At 37.5% G+C, this 20,557-nt stretch overlaps 8 protein-coding genes across 14 annotated transcripts in view; 3 read left to right on the forward strand and 5 right to left on the reverse strand.

The window, feature by feature from the left end:
• LOC104740372 (ACT domain-containing protein ACR11) overlaps window positions 1–1,919 on the forward strand; it is a 2,856-nt gene extending 937 nt beyond the window's left edge. For 4 of the 5 annotated variants that reach the window (XM_019236362.1, XM_019236363.1, XM_010460939.1 and 1 more), the window contains 9 exons: window positions 8–53; window positions 148–276; window positions 369–463; window positions 603–687; window positions 787–846; window positions 1,124–1,179; window positions 1,310–1,415; window positions 1,539–1,607; window positions 1,691–1,919. In XM_019236362.1, the coding sequence (XP_019091907.1) occupies window positions 8–53; window positions 148–276; window positions 369–463; window positions 603–687; window positions 787–846; window positions 1,124–1,179; window positions 1,310–1,415; window positions 1,539–1,607; window positions 1,691–1,753 (709 nt within the window). In that variant the 3' untranslated portion in view covers window positions 1,754–1,919. The remainder of the gene's footprint in view (window positions 1–7; window positions 54–147; window positions 277–368; window positions 464–602; window positions 688–786; window positions 847–1,123; window positions 1,180–1,309; window positions 1,416–1,538; window positions 1,608–1,690) is intronic. The other variant, XM_010460940.1, reaches the window with a different exon arrangement.
• LOC104740374 (ubiquitin-conjugating enzyme E2 36) lies at window positions 2,009–4,126 on the reverse strand. Its single transcript, XM_010460941.2, has 8 exons — window positions 3,893–4,126; window positions 3,630–3,657; window positions 3,412–3,498; window positions 3,072–3,130; window positions 2,703–2,744; window positions 2,516–2,589; window positions 2,330–2,427; window positions 2,009–2,238 (listed from the first exon to the last, which is right to left on the reverse strand). Exons 1-8 carry the CDS (start codon window positions 3,926–3,928, stop codon window positions 2,201–2,203), a joined length of 462 nt encoding a protein of 153 aa, XP_010459243.1. The 5' UTR covers window positions 3,929–4,126; the 3' UTR covers window positions 2,009–2,200.
• Window positions 4,564–8,025, reverse strand: LOC104740375 (dol-P-Man:Man(6)GlcNAc(2)-PP-Dol alpha-1,2-mannosyltransferase-like). Its single transcript, XM_010460942.2, has 10 exons — window positions 7,631–8,025; window positions 7,101–7,188; window positions 6,852–7,011; window positions 6,419–6,636; window positions 6,007–6,302; window positions 5,756–5,867; window positions 5,526–5,664; window positions 5,164–5,360; window positions 4,981–5,070; window positions 4,564–4,885 (listed from the first exon to the last, which is right to left on the reverse strand). Exons 1-10 carry the CDS (start codon window positions 7,909–7,911, stop codon window positions 4,754–4,756), a joined length of 1,713 nt encoding a protein of 570 aa, XP_010459244.1. The 5' UTR covers window positions 7,912–8,025; the 3' UTR covers window positions 4,564–4,753.
• LOC104740376 (epidermis-specific secreted glycoprotein EP1-like) lies at window positions 8,539–9,916 on the reverse strand. Its single transcript, XM_010460944.2, has one exon. It carries the CDS (start codon window positions 9,836–9,838, stop codon window positions 8,576–8,578), a length of 1,263 nt encoding a protein of 420 aa, XP_010459246.1. The 5' UTR covers window positions 9,839–9,916; the 3' UTR covers window positions 8,539–8,575.
• On the forward strand, window positions 10,997–12,814 carry LOC104740377 (epidermis-specific secreted glycoprotein EP1-like). Its single transcript, XM_019236107.1, has 2 exons — window positions 10,997–11,652; window positions 12,274–12,814. The coding sequence occupies exons 1-2, from the start codon at window positions 11,037–11,039 to the stop codon at window positions 12,741–12,743; spliced, it is 1,086 nt and encodes a 361-aa protein (XP_019091652.1). The 5' UTR covers window positions 10,997–11,036; the 3' UTR covers window positions 12,744–12,814.
• Window positions 13,221–13,822, reverse strand: LOC104740378. Its single transcript, XM_010460947.2, has 2 exons — window positions 13,616–13,822; window positions 13,221–13,538 (listed from the first exon to the last, which is right to left on the reverse strand). Exons 1-2 carry the CDS (start codon window positions 13,677–13,679, stop codon window positions 13,390–13,392), a joined length of 213 nt encoding a protein of 70 aa, XP_010459249.1. The 5' UTR covers window positions 13,680–13,822; the 3' UTR covers window positions 13,221–13,389.
• On the reverse strand, window positions 14,233–16,159 carry LOC104740379 (ras-related protein RABA1b). Its single transcript, XM_010460948.2, has 2 exons — window positions 15,823–16,159; window positions 14,233–14,809 (listed from the first exon to the last, which is right to left on the reverse strand). The coding sequence occupies exons 1-2, from the start codon at window positions 16,041–16,043 to the stop codon at window positions 14,380–14,382; spliced, it is 651 nt and encodes a 216-aa protein (XP_010459250.1). The 5' UTR covers window positions 16,044–16,159; the 3' UTR covers window positions 14,233–14,379.
• LOC104740380 (F-box/FBD/LRR-repeat protein At1g16930) lies at window positions 18,018–20,295 on the forward strand. 3 transcript variants are annotated; one of them, XM_010460950.2, is made up of 5 exons: window positions 18,018–18,193; window positions 18,348–19,286; window positions 19,373–19,513; window positions 19,613–19,917; window positions 20,017–20,295. In XM_010460950.2, exons 2-4 carry the CDS (start codon window positions 18,363–18,365, stop codon window positions 19,898–19,900), a joined length of 1,353 nt encoding a protein of 450 aa, XP_010459252.1. In that variant the 5' UTR covers window positions 18,018–18,193; window positions 18,348–18,362; the 3' UTR covers window positions 19,901–19,917; window positions 20,017–20,295. The 3 variants fall into 3 exon arrangements, with proteins under 3 accessions (XP_010459252.1, XP_010459253.1, XP_010459251.1); XM_010460951.2 differs by having other exon boundaries at window positions 20,054–20,295; XM_010460949.2 differs by having other exon boundaries at window positions 19,613–20,295.

Genomic DNA, 20,557 nt, shown 5'->3' on the forward strand with positions numbered 1-20,557 from the left:
TATTTAGATTATCCAATTTGAAGACCCGAGCATCAAATGCTACTGCTGTGGAGGTATATGGAAATGAATTTGGATTTACACAAGAAAGAGGACACTAATTAATAATAAATAGACTCTCAAGTTTGATTTTTGTTTTTCTTGATTCAGAAGAATGGAAGTGCGGCTGATTCTGATAAAGTACCAACTCCAGTTGTCATTATCGACCAAGATTCTGACCCTGATGCTACCGTTGTCGAAGTTACCTTTGGTGACCGTCTTGGTGCTCTTCTTGACACTGTAAAATGATGACTTGTTCTTTTAACTCCCTTTTTTTTCCTTTGCGAGTTTTTGATTGCTTCTTGATCTGATCAGTCTTTTATAATATCCAGATGAATGCGCTCAAGAACTTAGGCTTGAATGTCGTCAAGGCAAATGTTTACCTCGATTCTTCCGGAAAGCACAACAAGTTTGCCATTACTAAAGCGTATGTCTTTTCATACCATCTAAGAAGTTTTTTGAGTGATAAGAGTCGTTTAGATTGTTAATGTTGTTTACTTTTGACTTTGTAAGAGAGAGTTGACTTTGGAATTGAGTTTTGTGCTGACTCTATTGTTCTGAAACAGGGATAGTGGCAGAAAAGTAGAAGACCCTGAGTTGCTTGAGGCTATTCGTCTCACTGTCATAAACAATTTGCTTGAGTTTCATCCTGTAAGCTACTTGTGTCCTAATAATATCCTCTCTTTTTAAATTTCCTATGTTACATAGTTTCTCAACTCTTTAACATTGCTTCTCGATGATTTGGATCAGGAATCAAGTTCTCAATTAGCTATGGGAGCAGCTTTTGGTGTTCTTCCTCCAACTGAACCGGTAAACAAATCCTTAAAATGTGATGTTGTTTGTATATAACTTTATCATCTAACATTAACTGCTCTTCCTCTTCCCGGTCATGTACAGCTAAGATATAAGAATTAGAGATAACAAAGACTTAACTAATAATAATTAACAATTTTTGATTTGGCGGGTCAATGTAGAGGACAAGTATTAAAACTTCATTATAGTATTCACTTTTGATGAAGAAGGGAAGAAGCACGCAACTTCGAAGTTAGTCCCAAAACTTATTTTGATTGTTTGTGTTTATTGTCAGATCGATGTGGACATAGCAACACATATAAGCATTGAAGATGATGGACCAGACCGCAGGTTAAACAAAACCCATACCTTATCAACAACTCTATCACCATATCTTCATTTATCCATCGAAATGCATATATTTTTTTAGTACTACTATATGATTTTATCATTGATTCGTAACTATATGTTGAGGATGCAGTTTACTCTTCATAGAAACAGCGGATAGACCTGGACTATTAGTTGAGCTGGTGAAGATCATTTCAGATATCAGCGTGGCTGTCGAATCTGGAGAATTCGATACTGAGGTAATTAAGAATCTTAAGTTTAAACACTAGACCTTCTTACTATGTGTAAAGTTTAAACATACATATAATATTCCTCTCTTCTCTCATGTTGATGATTCTTATTGTTGTATGTGAAACAAATAGGGTTTGCTGGCTAAGGTAAAGTTCCATGTAAGCTACAAGAACAAAGCCCTAATCAAGCCTCTCCAGCAGGTAAAAGTTTACAAATCAGACTTTTCTCTTAATGAATGAGTCGAAATGATTTTACTGAAATGAAAGCAAATTTGGTTTTGTAGGTTCTTACTAATAGTATGAGGTACTTCTTGAGGCGTCCATCAACTGACGAGTCAAGTTTCTGATAATGCCATTTTTACAAACTCTGAAAATCTCATTCGTCTGTGACTACTTTTTTACCCCCTTTTTTGTTTGTTTCACATTTGACCAAAATAAACTGCTTCATTTAAAGTAGACATCTCATACACCTGTAATAGTAACATTCTCCATTATTCATCAAATTTACCTTCATCCACAACCTGTCAAATCTGATTATCTAGATTGCTTGAAGTAATATAGAGGATTTTTGTTTGACACAAGCAAAGATCAAGCCAAGCACATTTGAAGAAAGTTAGATTGCAAATACGGGCAAACAAGTCTTAAATTCCCCTAGTTATACAAATTCAGAGAGTACAAATCTTTTTCCCTGTTTTTTTTCAGAAAAAAGGATTCAGATAAAACCTTGAGATAGAGTTTCACCATATATAATGTTATTTAAATGACAATGATCTTTCTCCATTTGCAATCTTCATTCAAGCACCACTTGCGTAAAGACGAGTCCATTCCTTAGCTGCATGTGTTCACATTGATATGAGATTACCAGAATTAAAGAGGAGAGGACTATGTTTTGTTATATAACTTATTGAGTTTTAAGTTATCACCTGTTTCAACAGCTTCTGCTTCGTTACTTTTCCAATGCTTAGCTATGTTCTCAGACAGTGGATCATCTGGGTTGGGTGCACTTAGAAGAGCTTGAATACTATTTTACACGGCATGGGAAAACCATAATAAGTCAATAACTAATGTTAGTTGCAATAATAACTAATGTCTATAGAAAATATTGATACCTCAAGAGCACAGTTCGTATTTGTAGTGCAGGGCTCCACTTATCTTTCAGTATGTCAAGACAGATTCTTCCAAGCTATATATACATGATAAAAAGCAAACAAAAAATATTTCATAGGGATCAAAGACCATGTGTTTGGTTAATGATATTGCTATTAAGAGAAGAAAAGGAAAGATTTCACAACAGACCTTGTCGATGTTAGGATGGTATATCTTGGTGAGAAACCTAACCTGTGTTTCAAATAATATCATCAATAAGGCCCACAAACTTTTATATCAGATGTAAACACTACGGGTACCTTGTCTCATGCTAAACGTGAAAATATATTTGGAACCAGAATCATCAATCTAATAAAAAAAACCCATTTGGTATAAAATCCAAATATTAAGAGTTAAATAGAATCTTAAAACCAATCCTAAATAGCCATTTACATTTAACACGATGTGGGGGTACACTAATTCTACTCAACTAAACCCAGGAAATGTAATAAATGCAGCGAAAGGATCAGAAACGTGAAATGAAAACGGAAAAAACTCACAAAAGTTGAAGCAACTTACCTTGGGAGCTGCCATAGGATATTCTTCAGGCAAAAAGAGCTCCAACTTGAAAACTCCTCCTACGAAATTCGAAACCAAACAAAATGATTTGGTAAACATCAATTGATAGAAATATGATGCTAGTGAAACCAACTGTGTAAATATGAAATCAAAGGTAGCTTATAGACTAATCATTATTCATACCACCACAAATCCCAAACACCAGCAATCTATAAGATCAATAGAAACTCTAGTACCTAAACAGACATATTTGTTTGTATTAACAAAGATCAAGACCGTGACATTTCCATTAGCATGCAATCAAAAAAAGCACCTTAAGAGATTAAAACAAATTAAGTACCTTCATAAGGAGATTGAGTAGGACCAAGAATCATAACATTGAAGTAGCGCATATTTTCCTCTGATGGAGACGCACTTATCCCAGGAGCTGCCCAAAAAAAAAAAAGGTCGATCGAGTTTACATCCATTAAAATCCATAATTCCAGCTACCAAAACCAACTGATTCAGCTCAAATCGACTGTAAAACTAAAAATAGATGGAATGAATTGATGAACTTACCAGGTTCACTAAGTAAACGTTGAGTTTCCTATCAGATCGGAGAAAGAAAAAAAAAGAGTAAAAGTCAGATCACATAAGTTGCAGAAACGTAGATGGGAGATAAAAAAAAACTCAAACAAAGCTATCAAAATTCTTCGTAACCCAAATTATACTGAATTAGTAATAAGGCAAAGAGAGGTTCCTTCTTCTGATTTCGGATTTACAAATCCCCAAAAATGAAATCTAGGGATCGGAGGATTGAACAGAGGATCGGGAAAACGTACCTTGATGATTCTTCGGGGAAGATTACTATTGGCCATTATCTCGGGCTATCGGATTCGATCGATCACAGGAGGAGAAATTAGGGTTTTTGAGAGAGAGAGAGAGAACGAAGCTCAGCAAAGAAGGTGAGGTGATGATTAATCGAGTTACGCTTCGTTGTCTCTCGTTTCGTGCTCCCCTTTTGATGCTTTTAATTCTTCTTTTCTTTTTCTCTTTTCGGAAAATATTTTTTTTCTGATTAATATGTCTGACCAAAAGAAAAGAAAAGGAAACATCACATATGTAATTCATTTGTGAAAATCTAAATTCTAATTTATACTACTATTTTTTCTATAAGAATAGTAGTATGATACATATTCTTAAAAATCATTTCGGAAAATCCGTTTTCTTGTTAACATAACGACATGCACTGTTGAGCTCGGTTGGATGGTAACATAATGACGATATAAAACCTTTTTTAGTTCAATAATTTTTTTTAAGATAACCTTCGTTCGTCACTGCTTTTCATATCTGTTTTGTTCTTTTCGTGCCTTTTACTAATGCGTTGGTCGAACGCTAACTCAAGATGACAGAAATATCTAGTCCTCTCCATAGTCTTCTCGTTTTAATCTCTTTTTCTCAGTAGTCAAAATTGGAATCCGCAATACCAAAAGGTCAAATAAAAGATACAGACTTTGAAGAGCAACAAAATCTTTCATGTCCTTCCGACCGTTTGTACCTCAAAAGTTTACGACTACAACCGTGAACGTGAGAAAGCCGATACTAATCAGTTATATTAGTTCTTACATCTCGCTCAAAACTGGCCAATGAACTGAGTTAAAAGCTACAAACAAGTCTACAGAGTTTAAGGATTCGTGTTTTATTTATTTTGGGACTCTTCTAAGTGCGACGTATTTGCCAAACACATTTTTCTCCTGCCACATGTGCGGGATGAAAAACGATCTATACTTAGCTGGGGAAAGCTCTCTGTCCAAATAAGGTAACACCGCAATAGCCTGAAAAAAAGGGCATTAAAAACAAGTGGAGATGAGGTAAGTGAGATTAAAGATTTGATTTTGTTTCAGGAAATGGTTTATTTCTTATACGGTACCTCCCATGTAGATAAGTCGCTGCCTATATATTGATATGGTCTGCTAAGCTGCAACTCAATGAGGAATGTACATGTTTCGATGTTCTTTAACTGAAAACAAAAGATGGAGAAAATTAAGCGATGCTCGAGTTTATGATTCAAGAAGTTTGGAAGGGTTTCATTGTAAAAGAGTGCGAGTTTTACATATTGTTCTTCAGACGCTTGGTTCTTGTTGTTGAAGTATGGAGGTGATGCTGCAGTGCCTCCAAGTGTACTGTTAAATGGGAATGGAAGAAGACCACGGAATCCATCATCGATCCACCGTACTTCGCTAATGTAGTCAGGCACAAAAAACGATGATGGGTATCGATGCCATTCACTTCCCACACATAGAACAGAACCTGATTTACCAAGAACTCATCAGTGATCAGAAAACTTTTGACAAAAGGACTTCATTCCTCTTAGTCCGATGGCAAATTCCTATTCTTTGAAGTAAAAGTGAGATTTGGCCTTTCACTCGTATTTGCATCCTAACGATCAAGGAGTTCTGTTCCAAATAAATATACCTGGTCCTGCATCATCATGGTGCTCCAGTAGTTTGTAGACCTCTAAGGGAGCGGAATAGCCATTAATCAGAGCAAATGTGCGAGAATGTGAAGCACATAAGATAACACCAAGAATCACAGGTCGGAGATATTTGGTTATCTACATATTAAAAAAAAAATGTGACTATCGGACATTTCAATTTATGGAAAGGAATAAATCAGAGACAGATATATTGCAAGTTAGAACTTACTGTCACCAGAAAACTTTCACGTGAGCTATACTTTTCCCGGAAAAGTTCAGGGATGTTCTCGATAACAGCAGAAGCAGAGACACATATAAGAGGGTATATAGGATACAGGAACCTGCAGCAATCAATTGAAAATCAAAAACATTGTTTGTTGGATACCGTGATTTAAGTATCATAAAATCAGATTCATCAAGATCTAGAAGCCACCAAATAACTGCTCCAAGAACTACAAGATGAAAGATAAAGAAAGTCACCTTTCTTCTTTGTGGGACTGAAGTGACATGAACGCCAGCCAAATATACATCGGCGAAATCACAACTAACAGGCCATGGTCATACTTTTTTCTGATAACAGGATATATTGCGACAAACAATATTGCCAAGATGAAACAGAAGTTGAAGTTGTTGAATCCATTTCTTATATAAAATAATGGTCCTTCAGTTCCATAGAGATGGCTCTCTCCACCCCCTAACACATTGTATATCAAGAGATTCAAAACCGACGATGTCCACCTCTTGTAATAATAGTAATCCACAAGTACTGAGAGTCCCTAGAAAGTATTAAGAAAAGTACCTTTCAGTTCCAGATGCAAATGAAAGTCAGCAACATGCAATAATTCCCATACAATCCACACAGACAAAGCGCCTAAGATTGGTGTAAACTTACTAGGATAAAAAAAGAGGTGACAGCGCCAGAGATAAATGCTTGTTTGAATCTCTTAACCAGAGAGTAAATAACGACAGGTAAAAATGCCAAGATAGAAAATGGCCAGCCAAGAAGCACCCCGACCACCGAAACTGCAACAGCCATGGCATACTTCTCGAAAAGTAGTAAACCAGATGAGAGGCTAATGGCGTACATGGAAAATGAACTGGGGAGGAAACCTATCCAATTTAGGGAAAGATGAATTAGTAAGAAACCAGAACATAATGCCAAGTTCGCACCAAGGCAGAAGAAAAATGTCATCGGAATAACTTCTACAAGCATTTGAAACTAAAAAATCTATCAGATGCAAGAACACCTTGGAAAAGTCTATATAAGCAAAGCAATATGAGAGCTTAAGAAAGATTAAAAAACCAACATTAAACAAAACACTCACTGGTGCTAGCAAAGAAGCAACCACTGGTTAAGCAAAGCATCGCAACTGCATATGTAGCAATACGTTTCCCGTACTTTCTGGAGAGCGCAACAACCAGGACAGTGTCTGAAACTGCAGAAACCAGTCCGAGGAAGAGTCTTACTGCATAGAAGACTCTAACCTACCCAAAATGGTAGATAAAAATTGGATAAGAGATATGCAGTTATATATACGAATTAGAATGTACATCAGTAAGTTTGCATTGCTTACCTTCTCATCACCAAACCACCAAGAAGCAGGCCGCCCAGCCAGTTCATGAAATAGAATGTACAAGTAGGATCGAAGAGCAAAGTTGGAACTGTAAACAAACAAAAAAATAACAGTAATTATTAAGTTTGATAACTCAAAATTTGAACATGATTATATTTGTTTTCATATAAAAACTCAAGTTACAATCATATTGATGATACACAGAAAATAAATTCAAATTTTATTAGATGGAGGACAAGCATCAGATAGTAAAATAGCGATTGAAGTTATCTGAACTCAAAGCATCAGATACTAATAAGCAAGGAGAACCTAGCCACACTTGTTTTCTCTTCGAGAAAGCAGGATACGATACACTCTAAATACAAAGCTCGATAAACGATTCCATCGAAATCAAATTTCACATTTCAGATTTCAAATTCGAACTAACTTGAAGCAGCTATTACTGATACATACACATAGAACAACAGCTCAAGTAATACGTGAATGCGCATTATAGAACAACAGATAAGAGCAGCGCAAAAAAAGCAAACCTGTATTCCCAGGTCTGAAATCCCGACTTGTAGAGAAGATAATGGAGAGGCTCCCAGTAATTGAACACTTCATCGCAGTCATGAATGATGTTCGAAGTCGCGCTCATGTAACGAAGATAACATAGCGCTATAAACGGCAAGAACCACCGGAGACCAGGATCCTCCGCATCGCCGCCGTTAGATCGGCTGGGCTTATCGGTCTTCGAGTAAGACTTGGTAGAAGAAGAAGAAGATGAATCAGAGAGAAGTGGACGCCTCTGCCGCGTCGTCGTTAGATCCATCGAGAGCTTTGGTGAACAATGGAGATTGCAGAACGAAGTTAGCTCTTCTTTCCCTTCTCGACGAAGCAAGCAATGAAAAAAGGATTAGTGACAAAGTTAAAAGTATCTTAGCGAATCAGAGGGTCAGTGTGGTACATTTTAGATTTTAGATTTTAGATTTTAGATAAAAAAGAAGGCTTTTTGATGGGCTTAAGTTGTTCATTTAATGGGCTTCTTAAAGCCCGTTATGTTTTCACCTTTTCTACTACACGCCTAAAAAGACTACCACACTAGAAATAGAAAGTAGAAAAAAAAAAAACAACCAAACTGGAGAGTGGAGATGGATAGAGATGAAGAGTTCTACGAACATATCATGTTCAAACCTAGGAAGAAAACGAGTTTACGACTATTAAACTACTATATACGAATACGATTATATCATCATGCTAGTTTGCATACTAATTCTGTATTTGGAGACTTTACATGTTTAATTTATGCTAAGTAAGTAACTAAGAAGCACAATTTTGATTAAAATATTTGTTAGATGACAATAGTTGATAGTTCTCTGTTGGATACTTGGATATAGAGGCTTAATTAATCATAACAAAATTCAATTTTGGTTTATAAGAGTACACCGTACACCGACTTACTTGATAGTTGACATAGATTTAACGCTCGTTACTGATCAAACGTTAGGGGTTTTGATATAAGCCACTTTTCTAGAATCAGACACTTTGACTAAAGTCCCAAGCTCATAACCAATCCAACACTTGGAGCTACTCTTATCGTAAAAATATCCCACGCATTTGCAGTCTCGACTACACGAACCACGAAATTTACTCTCTCCAACCGCAAGACCAGCGCTGTACTTAGTCATGAAATGGTGAACACCTCCTAGTCTATAATAATGAAACGTCTTCGGATCACAACTCTTCACCTTCTTAGGCTTACAATCCTTAGTCCAGCCCTGTAAGCCCACCTCCAACGGGCAAGCCACACACTGATTATTCTCACAAATCCCAAACTCTCCACACTTCGACGGTAACCAACACTCGTTGTTGTCGTGGTTGAAAAGCTCGAACGTTACTTCCCATGCAAGAAAACTGACCTTGAAATCAAAAGTGTAGATCCTAAGATTTCCATCAGCGTCAAGCCTGAGGAAACTTTGTGACGCGTTGAATCTAGGCCTCGCGAGAAAATGTTTATAAGGAAACTCAGGCCTAAGCCCCGGTGTGGCTAGGCCCAATTGAGTCGCGGTCCCTTGGTCTTTAGCGGCGTAAAACGTGGCGCTTGGAATAAACCGACCTTCTATAGCATAATACAAAACGGATTTGTTGTTGCGCTTAGAGATTGAATGACTTAGAACGAGTCGGTCGGGCTCTAAGATAAGATTAAACCTGTTGTTGCGACTTACGAGTTTGTTCGGGCCATCGAGAGTAAGAGACTGACCGACCAAGAGCGTATCCTTAGGGAAATCAAAGCTCTTCCATACTGGCCATCCTCTATCATTAAACAACACAAGATTGCCATTTTCATTCATCGTTAAGCCTATAACACCTTTATTTTCCGTCTTAGTCTGCCAGACTACTTTTCCATTCGGTTGGGCCAGGACGAGGTTTCCCTCCGGTCCGAACGAAAGAGAAGCCTCTTCTTGGACTGGATTTTGCGGGTTAGCCTGCCATACCCAACGAATGATGGAATCAGATCTTCCTGTTCCCATCCCGATACCGAGTGTGAATTCGTTTGGCGTGGTGTTGAAGAAACATAGACGAAATTGGTTACGGATTACACCTAAATCTCTGTAACTTGCGCCGTACTCCACCGTGGATTCCCCGAAGTCGCCGTTGTTAAGGAATCGGAATTGCTCCAACGGAGGAACTTGTGATCGGACAAGCGAGATCAGAAGAAAAAGAGAAAGAAGAGTAAGTAATTTTGATGCTAATGTCATTTTTTTTCTTCTTCTCTGTTTTTGTATGGAAACAAAGGGAATCAAACGGATGTAATTATAATGCAAGAAATAAAGTAGTCAAACTGGCTTTACTTACTTAAGTCTGAATGTTTATATTCTTTGACAATTTGAGTAATTTCTTAAGCCGTACTATACGACATCGTACATGTGGCTGGGGGTGCGTATAAGACTATATATTACTCGCGCTTCGCACTACAAATTTTAAAGATCATTATCGTCGTATGGTGGATGATGAATTTGAGGTTGCGGAGACAAACAAATTATAAGCTGTGTTTGTATAACGTACATAATGGTTCACCCACGTTTATACTTAATAAAAATGGTTCCGAAGTCAATAACTTTAAGTTGAGGTAGTAATTGAAAAGAAGACATATAATTAGATCTCCGTACACACTGATCCATCTAATAATATATCGTTATTCATTAATTATTCATCAAATTGAACTGCGTTGAGATAAAGATGTCGAATAAGTTTTAACTTGAAGATGTCGACTCTTAAATCTCTATTGGATTTATGGTTTTCCAGGAGAGTTATTAAATTATGACACTATCTAAATTATGTGACAACCCCAACAGTAACTAATCACTAAAAAGGAATCTATATTATTACAAACGATCACCACAAATAGAAAGATGTCAACTAAGAACTGTTTTCTCGCTTATTTTCACAGGGGTTTGTACTAATGGTCGTGTTATATACTAATTTTTATCGTGTCTACGTATACTGTATACAGTATACATCTCCAAATATTCTTTTACTCGTAATTAAATCTCCTTATAACCAAGGCTCATACCATTACAACTCACAATGATGAGCAAGGACCATCCAATTGGGTCTCATTTTCTTCTTGCGTCCTGTAGCCATCTGTTTGTACACGCGTCAGCGACCAGATCTTATAAAGTTGTATGAAAATATTCGAAAATTCCCACTACTTGCATATAGTCCTTATCCAAATCCTCACACTAATCAATAGGTGAACCCAAGTGTTACCATTCAACTCGAACTAGTCAATTATAAAGACTACTAAAAAAACAAAAACTCTAGATTACCCTTTACCCTCAATAATATATATATATATATATATATATATATATATATATACGCATCCAACATTTGAGTTCTAAACACAACACAATCATCAGACTTTCATTACCAAAGAAAATAACAAACTAAGTAATGTCTCCACTTAATTTCTTCCTAACCCTACTTCTACTGTCCACTACTCAGACTATAGTAGCCCAAGTCCCTTCCAACAAAACATTCAAGATCATAAACCAAGACGAGTTCGGCGACTACATCACCGAATACAACGCTAACTATAGAATCATTCAGACCGAAAGCCAGACTAATATTTTCTCTTCAGGTCCTTTCCAACTATTTTTCTACAATAGTACTCCAAACGCATATATCTTAGCCATCCGAGCTGGTCACCCAAAAGACGAATCTCTCATGCGCTGGGTTTGGGACGCCAATCGAAACAATCCTGTGGGAGAAAAGTCCACTCTCTCTCTTAACCGCGACGGAAACCTGGTCCTCGCGGAGTCTAACGGTCGGGTCAAATGGCAGACAAATACCGTTAACAAAGGCGTAACTGGTCTCCGTCTCATGCCTAATGGTAACCTCGTACTACACGACAAGAACGGCGGGTTCGTTTGGCAGAGCTTCGACCACCCAACCGACACTCTTCTCACCGGTCAGTCTCTTAAAACCGTCCGAGTCAACAAACTCGTGAGCCGTAAATCCGATACCGACGGCTCAGACGGTCCTTACACTATGGTTCTCGACAACAAAGGTTTAACCATGTACGTTAACAAGACTGGTAAGTCTCTTGCTTACGGAGGATGGACGGAGAGAGACTTCAACGGTTCCGTCACTTTTGACGTTACAAGGGAAATAGACAACGTAACTGTTCCGTCCGCTTACGAGCTTGTCTTGAAGTTAGGCTCTGCCGATGCGAATCCAGGGAACAAACGGCGACGGTTGCTACAGTNCCAACTATTTTTCTACAATAGTACTCCAAACGCATATATCTTAGCCATCCGAGCTGGTCACCCAAAAGACGAATCTCTCATGCGCTGGGTTTGGGACGCCAATCGAAACAATCCTGTGGGAGAAAAGTCCACTCTCTCTCTTAACCGCGACGGAAACCTGGTCCTCGCGGAGTCTAACGGTCGGGTCAAATGGCAGACAAATACCGTTAACAAAGGCGTAACTGGTCTCCGTCTCATGCCTAATGGTAACCTCGTACTACACGACAAGAACGGCGGGTTCGTTTGGCAGAGCTTCGACCACCCAACCGACACTCTTCTCACCGGTCAGTCTCTTAAAACCGTCCGAGTCAACAAACTCGTGAGCCGTAAATCCGATACCGACGGCTCAGACGGTCCTTACACTATGGTTCTCGACAACAAAGGTTTAACCATGTACGTTAACAAGACTGGTCAGTCTCTTGCTTACGGAGGATGGACGGAGAGAGACTTCAACGGTTCCGTCACTTTTGACGTTACAAGGGAAATAGACAACGTAACTGTTCCGTCCGCTTACGAGCTTGTCTTGAAGTTAGGCTCTGCCGATGCGAATCCAGGGAACAAACGGCGACGGTTGCTACAGTTAAGGAAGATCGGAAACGCCGTGACGATAATCCTTAACAAGATTAACTACGACGGGACGACGTCGTTTCTTAGACTTGGCTCAGACGGAAGCCTCAAAGCTTTCACTTACTTCGAAAGGGCTACGTATCTAAAATGGGAAGAAACTTTCGCTTTCTTCTCGACTTACTTCGTCCGACGTTGCGGACTCCCTTCATGGTGCGGTGAGTTTGGTTACTGCGACGACGGGATGTGCGTCGCGTGTCCTACGCCTAAGGGCGTGTCCTTATGTTGAACTGTTTTAAATTATTTGACATTGTTGAATAAATTAAAAAAAAATGCAATGAATGATCCATCACAAATCTCTAGTTTGATCTCCAGAAATTGCAAATCTTTTTTTTTTTTTGGTGGGAGAAATTATAAAGCTTTCTATTCTAGTAAGCAAGGTTGTTTGCACTTTGCAATTAGGCATTTCCCAGTAGAGGGTTGATGGGCCCGATGGAATTGGGTTTGGGTCCATTGGGCTGTTTGAAAAGGTCCACCGTAAAGACGAGTAGATCGAACAGATGTCACGACGGAGACGGAGAGAGACCGCCGCCTGAAAGATTCGTTAACAAATTTGGGTAAATAAAATCGATCATCAAGAACTCCACCACCTCGTTTGGATTTTGGAAATGATGTGTGTGTCGATAAACATGCACAATCGGGGATTGCACTCAAATGCTAAACTTATTGGAAACCCTTTTTGATCAAATTGACACAATCGATCCAATGAGCTAAGAAAGCTTAACAATCTTTGCATTGAGCACAAAGCAGGTGCAATTTCATTTTTCCACTGAAGAGTGAAAGATAAATCCAAACTTTAAAGTCAACAACGATACTAAAATCGCAAGATCAAAAAAAAAAACAAAATCACAAGAAAAGGAGGAGGTTAGCGATGATCATTTCATAGCTTTCTGAATCGAATTTGTAGGCGATTGATGCAATAAAGCTACATCTCCTTGTTGTTGATTCTTTTGCTCCTCCTCCTGCTTCAGAATCGAGTTTCTCTCCATCTCACGCCACTTATTGATCGCGTAAGTACATAGAACTGCCAGTCATTAGAAATTGTTGGGTTTACTACTCGATCAATATAGAGAAGAAGAAAAAATCACAAAGAGAACTTACATCCGGCGCCGACGAAGTAGACCATTCGAAGGATCTTCGGAGCTGGTGGACCTTCCTCCATCATTTCTTCTTATCGCTTTCTCTTCTTCTCTGCTCTCTTCTCTCTGAGCTTCCGAGTCTTTTTTTTCTAAAGAGTTGCTTCAAACGTTGTCGTTTTGTAGTTCTGTGACAAAATGAGACCTAAACCCGACAACATAACTCAACCCGACCCGGTTCTGAAGTTATGGTTTTATGATTTCATCACATCTGTGTACTCAACAACAGTAAACAACCAAAAGAAACTAGCTTCTTTCAAATTCCTCGCGTGTTCTCTACACAGAGACGGTAAAAATGCAGCATCGTATCTTGCTTCTACCTTACAGTCTTGAGTTTATTCATTCTCAGAGTCAAATGAGAATCTGTTCTTTATTTTAAAAATCAAGCCGAAAAGTTCAATGTTGCAGGAGGATGAACGTTTTGCCATTGTTCCATTAGAGGCAATGGCAGCTTACAAACCCATGATCCTGTGCAAAAGCGGTGGTCCCTTTAGAACGAACCAGTGAATAATGAAGTAGACTGAGATTCCTCTGCCTCATAACTGATGTACATTGAAACTGGTTCACCTACAATTCTTGATATAAAAGTTAAATAAACATTATGTAGTAGTGTATAGTCTAAAACTCATATAAATGTCGATAGTATTACAAAACAAGGACATAATCAAACAATGGACCGGGGGGGGTTATAATTCTCTCTCAACAGTAAGAAGAAAAAAAAAGCCGAGTTTAATTTGAGCAGCACCCGAGTTTCTTCAGAGCAGAGACATCGTTTTTAACTTCAATTTTCTCACCTTTTGGGACAGAGGCGTTCCCATCTTCACCAGCTTCTACTTGCTTCTTGCTTGTGATGCGATAGATCTGTGTCAGCACCTCTGCAAATGCGTCCTCGACATTGGTAGCTTCAAGGGCAGATGTTTCCATGAAGCAGAGCGATTCTTGTTCCGCGTAGGATTTCCCGTCTTCTGTAGGAACAGCTAGTAAGTGACGGAGATCAGATTTGTTACCAACCAGCATCACTACAATGTTTGGATCTGTGTGGTTCTTGAGCTCCTTTAACCACCGGTCTACGTTCTCAAATGTTGCACGGCGGGTTACATCATATACTAGGAGTGCACCAACAGCTCCACGGTAGTATGCACTAGTGATGGCACGGTACCTGTGATAAGAATTAAACTGAGTCTTAAAATTGTGGCGCAAATGATAAAAAGAGCAAAGGTGTCAGGGAAGAAAACTGTTATACGCTTTTTATGTTTCATTATCCTGAAATGTATTTATCAAGCTGTCAAGGATGTGCATACTTTTCAAAAGTGATTAAAACAATGGTTTCAATGGTGGAAACTCAACAAGCAGAGATAGCAAGTTCTTTGGCTACATTCTAACAATAGTCTATGGAAGTGTTTCTGATTCTAGCGATCATTAACCACAAAGAATCACGAGTTCTTGATCATCCATCCAATTTAAGATGTAATTCAAGCAATCATGGTCCTATTGAGTCAAATCAAAGATGTATTTCCAGAAGAAGGGAGTTTTTTTTAATCTACATTAATAGCTACCTCCATATTCTATCTTTCAATGGTGGTCAAATGCAGTCAACCGTTTTTCAGAAGAACAAAGTCAACGGAGAGACTCTTTAGTAAATGGGTGTTGAACCCATTCTCTACTCAAAAAGGGACAAAAAAACTAAAAACAAGCATAGAAGCCAGTGAATGAATCAGACATTGAATAGTCACCACACCCGTAGACCTAGAGAAGATAAGATCAGCTTCATCTTAAGCTTTCATTCACTCTAAATAACTATTTTGATAGCACATATAGATTGGGCTTAAAGAGCTCAATTTCGATACAGTATAATGAATTTAGATCAATTCAGACAAACGCTAGCGTCCCACTGTAAAAGTAACCAGAACGATATAGATCTGTGGAAACTCGATTAAAAAAGGCACTGTTAGATCGAGAACCTAAGTATGTAAGCAAATGCGCTAAGAGTGATCTCCTCCGTGAAAGTGGCTTCTAATTGCAATGTACTCAAAAGTAAATTACCAAGATCTAGCTTGACGGCCGATTTACATACAAATCAAAGACGACGAAGGAAGTGAAGAAACGGAGAAGAAGAAGAAGAAGAAGAAGAAGAAGAAGAAGAAGAAGAAGAAGAACGACGAACGAACGAACCTCTCCTGACCAGCCGTATCCCAAATTTGAGCTTTGATGACCTTACCATCGACTTTTAAGGTACGAGTAGCGAACTCGACGCCAATGGTGGATTTAGACTCGAGGTTGAACTCGTTTTTGGTGAATCTGGAAAGGAGATTCGATTTCCCGACTCCAGAATCGCCAATAAGAACAACTTTGAAGAGGTAATCGTAGTCATCTTCCACTCTGTACCCTGCCATCTCTCCGCCGTCTCAGGTGGTGGTTTGCTCTTCCACAGCGATTAATCTGAGAACTAGAGAGAGAGAGAGAGAGAGACGCAGTGAGGTAAAGAAAGGTGTAAACTGAGATTTGAAATAACGCGAAGAAATTGGAAAAGAGTTAAAGTGACGAGCGGTGACAGTCTGTGATTGTAATCTTATATCTTGTCCGTTGATCTATCTGTGCGCGTTGGTGATTGTAGTGATTACATCTGTCTTGGCTTTTTACACTTTTACCCTTAAAGTCTAATAGTCATATGTGGGAGAGGTTTAAATAAGAGTAATCACTGTATTAGCAAGGTTTGAGTGCCATAAATGCCGTCGATACCGTGTATTCAAACTGTTTTTAAATATGTCTCTAGATCATTATTCTGTCACAAAATACATAAACTAACGACTCCATTGGTGACTTAAAAAAAAAACTAATAATTCGATTTTTTTTTTACTAGAATAAATTAATAGAGTTTAAAAGCTAACCATTAATTTTCAATACAGAGAAAAACTTAAAAACATTGACGTGTGAACCACATACTGTATCTACTTTGTTACTGAAATGGGATGTTTAAGAGACTAATTTCATTTCGAAATAAATAATATTAAAAAGTGAGGAATTTTTTGTTGTTGGTCGGAGGATTTTGACTGATGATTTTATTGTCGGATTCAGAGAATAAACCTATATGCTTTTCGCAAAATCATTTTGAGTTTTTGTAATTAAAAAGTGAATTGTGTAATAACATTAAACTTATACAATTTGCATTACATTTCTCAATAGGGTTGATTGTAACACTAATCATTCATGGTTGTTGTTCGAATCTACAATCCCTCATCCTGATGCACCTTATTTTTAGATTCTTATTCTTAAAAATTTAAACTTTTATTTGGTTATATTATCATAAACTGAAAATCGTACGCAGATAGAACAAAATAAACTCTCATTTGTTTATATGAAGGCATGTTACATATGGACATCAAACAAGAAGAATTTGACAAAATATTTTATGAAAATTGCGTAGTTATATTGAAATTTACGTTAAGAGTAAAAATATTTTAATCGATAATAATTTGTCAAAAAGATTTCAAGAATGATGTAAGATTGTCATGGAATGGCATGAATATTTTTTCTTTCAACGTCAAGGCTTGTCAGATCTAATCCATCCACACATAACCAATGCATGCAGAATAGAGAGATACGATCGTTCTGTCAGATCTAATCGATCCACACACAACCAATGGATGCAGAATAGAGAGATATGATCGTTCGTCGTTTTTGCAACCACGACTTCAACCACGGCTTCAACCACGTAATCTATCAAATCATCTATAAAGTTATACACAACAACATGTTTTACAGTTTGTAAGAGATTTAAAACATAAAAATATATAAATAATATATTTTCAAAATATTAAAAAATTAAAAATTAAATATGTATTAATACTTATTTTTTAAAATTTTTAATAGAGTTTAAATATTATATTATTTTAAAATTGAGATGTAGATTAAATACTTGTAATATTTAAAAAAAAATTAGAGTAAAATATTAATGATACTTAAACTTTTCATAGAGATTAAATATTTATAATATTTTTTCACCTTTTAAAAATTTCATTAATTATAATATTTAAATTTTATATTTTTTTTTTTAATTTGAACGTTTGGTAATTCAAGCTTAGTATTATTTATAATGGTTAACAGATTATAAAGTTTAAAGTAAACAAGATTACAAGTAGTCAACGTAATCTTTGATTATGGTTAACAGTCGAGTAACATGAAGCTAGATTTGAGCGTCTCTAAATACAAAATCGGAAATTTATGGAACTTAAAGTTAAAACCTTAGCATTCAATTATTTGGTCTGAGCTAAGTTACTTTTGTGAAATCAACAGTTTCATGGGGTTGCTTGTTGGAATTAGATTTATATCATCAATAAAATCTAAATTAGAAAAAGGAAAAAAAAAAAAAAATCATAAAAGTACTGAGTTGACTATTATTGTCAGAAGCAATCTTTAGAATGTCAAAAAGCAAGCGAGACGATCTCTGTGCCATTTCCCCGGCAGATTGACGCCGATTTCTTCATTATTCTTCCTTTCTCGCCGTCATCTCTTCGGACACCTCCCGCGCCCTCTTTAATTGCAGGTAAATTTTNTTTTTTTTTTTTTTTTTTTTTTTTTACTGGAGATTTGGAGTTGACTTTTTTAGGCATGTTAGCTAACAGATTTGTGATTGATCTTAGTTCAATTGTTATTTCTACATGATTGAATCTTAACACTATACTTTCTCCGTGATTCAGAGTTCAAAGGCAAACATGGATGATGGAACCTCTGTCAAAGAGAAGCAGAGGAACTCTTCTGATAGGATCAGCAATTTACCTGATTCCTTGTTATATCAGATTCTCTCCGATCTCTCCACAAAGGAATCCGTCCGCACCAGCGTTTTATCCAAACGGTGGAGAAATCTATGGTTACATGTCCCTGCGTTGGATTTGGATTCCAATCACTTCCCAGTTGAGGATGATGTTTTCGTGAGATTCTTAGATAAGTTTCTAGGTTCTGAAAATGAGCAGTACCTGAAGAGTTTCAAGCTGATCTATGAGGTTTATGAGCACGATGCTTCTCGTTTCAAGTCTTGGATCGATGCTGTGATTAAGCGTAGGGTTCGTCGTTTTAATGTTCATAGTGATGTGGATGACGATGAGATTGTTAAGATGCCTCAATCTCTTTATTCTTGCGAGAGTTTAGTTGACTTACGACTTTACCGCGTCGTTTTGAATCGTCCCGAGTCTGTTTTGTTACCTTCTGTCAAGGTTATGCATCTAGATATGGTCAAGTATGATGCTGATTCTACTCTGGAGAGTCTGATATCAAGCTGTCCTGTTCTTGAAGAGTTAACCATTGTCCGTGATCCCAATGATTGTCTTGAAGTTGTGTGTGTGCGTTCCAAGTCACTGAAAAGCTTCAAGATAGATTCTGAGCGCTATGAAAGTCAAGATCATGTTGTTGCAATTGATGCTCCAAGACTTGAATATATGAATCTCAGCGATCACCGATCTGACAGCTTCGTTATACACAGTATTGGTCCATCTCCAAAGGTAGACATTGATGTTCTCTTCAATGTGGAATATAGTGAGCCATTAGATACAGATGATTCTTCCAAGTTAGCTATGCTTGGTAAATTTCTCACCGGTTTAGCTACAGTCAGCGACATGACCATCTCTGCTGAGACTCTAAATGTAAATATATACATGGTTGATTCAATAACATTAACCTTATCGTTATCTCATTGATCTCATGTTCTCATTTATTTCTCGCTGTACAGGTTATTCATGATTACTGCGAGATTGAACAGCTACCTCAATTCTCCAACTTGTCTCACTTGCATGCTTACTTCCAAGAAACTTCGTGGGAAATGTTGCCAGCCTTCCTTGAGAGCTGCCCAAATCTACACTCTGTCATCCTGGTGCGTCTCATTTTACCTATGCTCTCATGTAAATCACATTGAGAATTATAATTTACAAAAAAAAAACTCAAAACTTCCCTTGGTTATATATATCATCAGGAATTTGATTTGCTTCCGGAGACAGAGGAGATTGATCTTTCATCTGTGCCACAATGTTTCCTATCATCTCTTGAGTTTGCTCACCTGAAGGCTCCATATGTTGTAAACATGCGAAAGGAAGGGAGACCACTCACAGGAACATCAAGTAAGATGAAATTAGCAAAGTATTTTTTAGAGAATGGTGCAGCTCTCAAGAAACTGACAGTAAGTGCGAGTTTCTGTAACATCATCAATGAAATCAAATCGATTCCAAGGAGTTCTACCAGGTGTGAAGTCGTCATGGATTAACTGAGCCAGCATACAAGGTAATTCAGTTCTGTATCCAATGATCTACAGAGAAATCAAGAGTTGTTTGCGTCCTTTAATTAACCAGTAATCGCGGAAATTTTGTTGAGCTTTTTCAGACCAATTTGTGTTCTATGTAATGGGAAATCGTTGCAGGAGCTGCTTAGGAGTAATGTAATTTTCTTTCAAGGCAGAAAAAGCTCAGGCGATTAAGTGAACTCCCTTCTTTCTTTTCTTTTATTTTTTATTTTTTTGACCGCAAGTGAACTTTCTATTTACACACCCTGTTTCTACTTAGTACCTAACTATAACACTCTGTTGGTGTTTGGAGTTGTAAGAATAAAAAAATCAAGTGAACATTTTGGTGAGAGTGAGATATGATTAACCAATTACCAGAATCTTTGCTTTGTGTGTACTTTTCAATCTTCCCAGGGAGGGTGTGGTCAAGACACTAGCCTTTATGTCGTAGATGAGGAAATTTTTGGCAATCTGTGCCTGGACTGGATTTGGTGATCAATGGCTTCAAAGATTTTGATAATTAAGGTCAATTTTCTCAATTGGTTTATAGGTTTGAACAGTAACTTGTGCTTACAGAGAGTTAAGCTAAGTTTTGTTGGAAATGGGTACAATACTTTGAACCAGCTGTCGATAAACGCATTA

The sequence above is a fragment of the Camelina sativa genome, chromosome 14 (assembly GCF_000633955.1).
Source record: "Camelina sativa cultivar DH55 chromosome 14, Cs, whole genome shotgun sequence".
NCBI lineage: Eukaryota > Viridiplantae > Streptophyta > Magnoliopsida > Brassicales > Brassicaceae > Camelina > Camelina sativa.

Bases quoted from the DNA above. Each gene is read 5' to 3' on its own strand.
- LOC104740374 (XM_010460941.2), bottom strand. From the start codon at position 3,928: ATGGCCAATAGTAATCTTCCCCGAAGAATCATCAAG. The intron at 3,131-3,411 runs GTACTTAATTTG...CGAATTTCGTAG, and splicing joins TACTCAATCTCCTTATGAAG to GAGGAGTTTTCAAGTTGGAG. The intron at 2,428-2,515 runs GTATCAATATTT...CGTGTAAAATAG, and splicing joins ATACGAACTGTGCTCTTGAG to TATTCAAGCTCTTCTAAGTG.
- LOC104740376 (XM_010460944.2), bottom strand. From the start codon at position 9,838: ATGACATTAGCATCAAAATTACTTACTCTTCTTTCTCTTTTTCTTCTG.
- LOC104740379 (XM_010460948.2), bottom strand. From the start codon at position 16,043: ATGGCAGGGTACAGAGTGGAAGATGACTACGATTACCTCTTCAAAGTT. The intron at 14,810-15,822 runs GTTCGTTCGTTC...TTCTTATCACAG, and splicing joins GATACGGCTGGTCAGGAGAG to GTACCGTGCCATCACTAGTG.
- LOC104740380 (XM_010460949.2), top strand. From the start codon at position 18,363: ATGGATGATGGAACCTCTGTCAAAGAGAAGCAGAGGAACTCTTCTGAT. The intron at 19,287-19,372 runs GTAAATATATAC...CTCGCTGTACAG, and splicing joins TCTCTGCTGAGACTCTAAAT to GTTATTCATGATTACTGCGA. The intron at 19,514-19,612 runs GTGCGTCTCATT...ATATATCATCAG, and splicing joins ATCTACACTCTGTCATCCTG to GAATTTGATTTGCTTCCGGA.
- LOC104740378 (XM_010460947.2), bottom strand. From the start codon at position 13,679: ATGATGGAGGAAGGTCCACCAGCTCCGAAGATCCTTCGAATGGTCTAC. The intron at 13,539-13,615 runs GTAAGTTCTCTT...AATGACTGGCAG, and splicing joins CTACTTCGTCGGCGCCGGAT to TTCTATGTACTTACGCGATC.
- LOC104740375 (XM_010460942.2), bottom strand. From the start codon at position 7,911: ATGGATCTAACGACGACGCGGCAGAGGCGTCCACTTCTCTCTGATTCA. The intron at 5,361-5,525 runs GTATATTTATTT...TTGGTAAATCAG, and splicing joins CCATGATGATGCAGGACCAG to GTTCTGTTCTATGTGTGGGA. The intron at 4,886-4,980 runs GTACCGTATAAG...CCTTTTTTTCAG, and splicing joins GCGACTTATCTACATGGGAG to GCTATTGCGGTGTTACCTTA.
- LOC104740377 (XM_019236107.1), top strand. From the start codon at position 11,037: ATGTCTCCACTTAATTTCTTCCTAACCCTACTTCTACTGTCCACTACT. The intron at 11,653-12,273 runs GTTTAACCATGT...TCGACAACAAAG, and splicing joins TATGGTTCTCGACAACAAAG to GTTTAACCATGTACGTTAAC.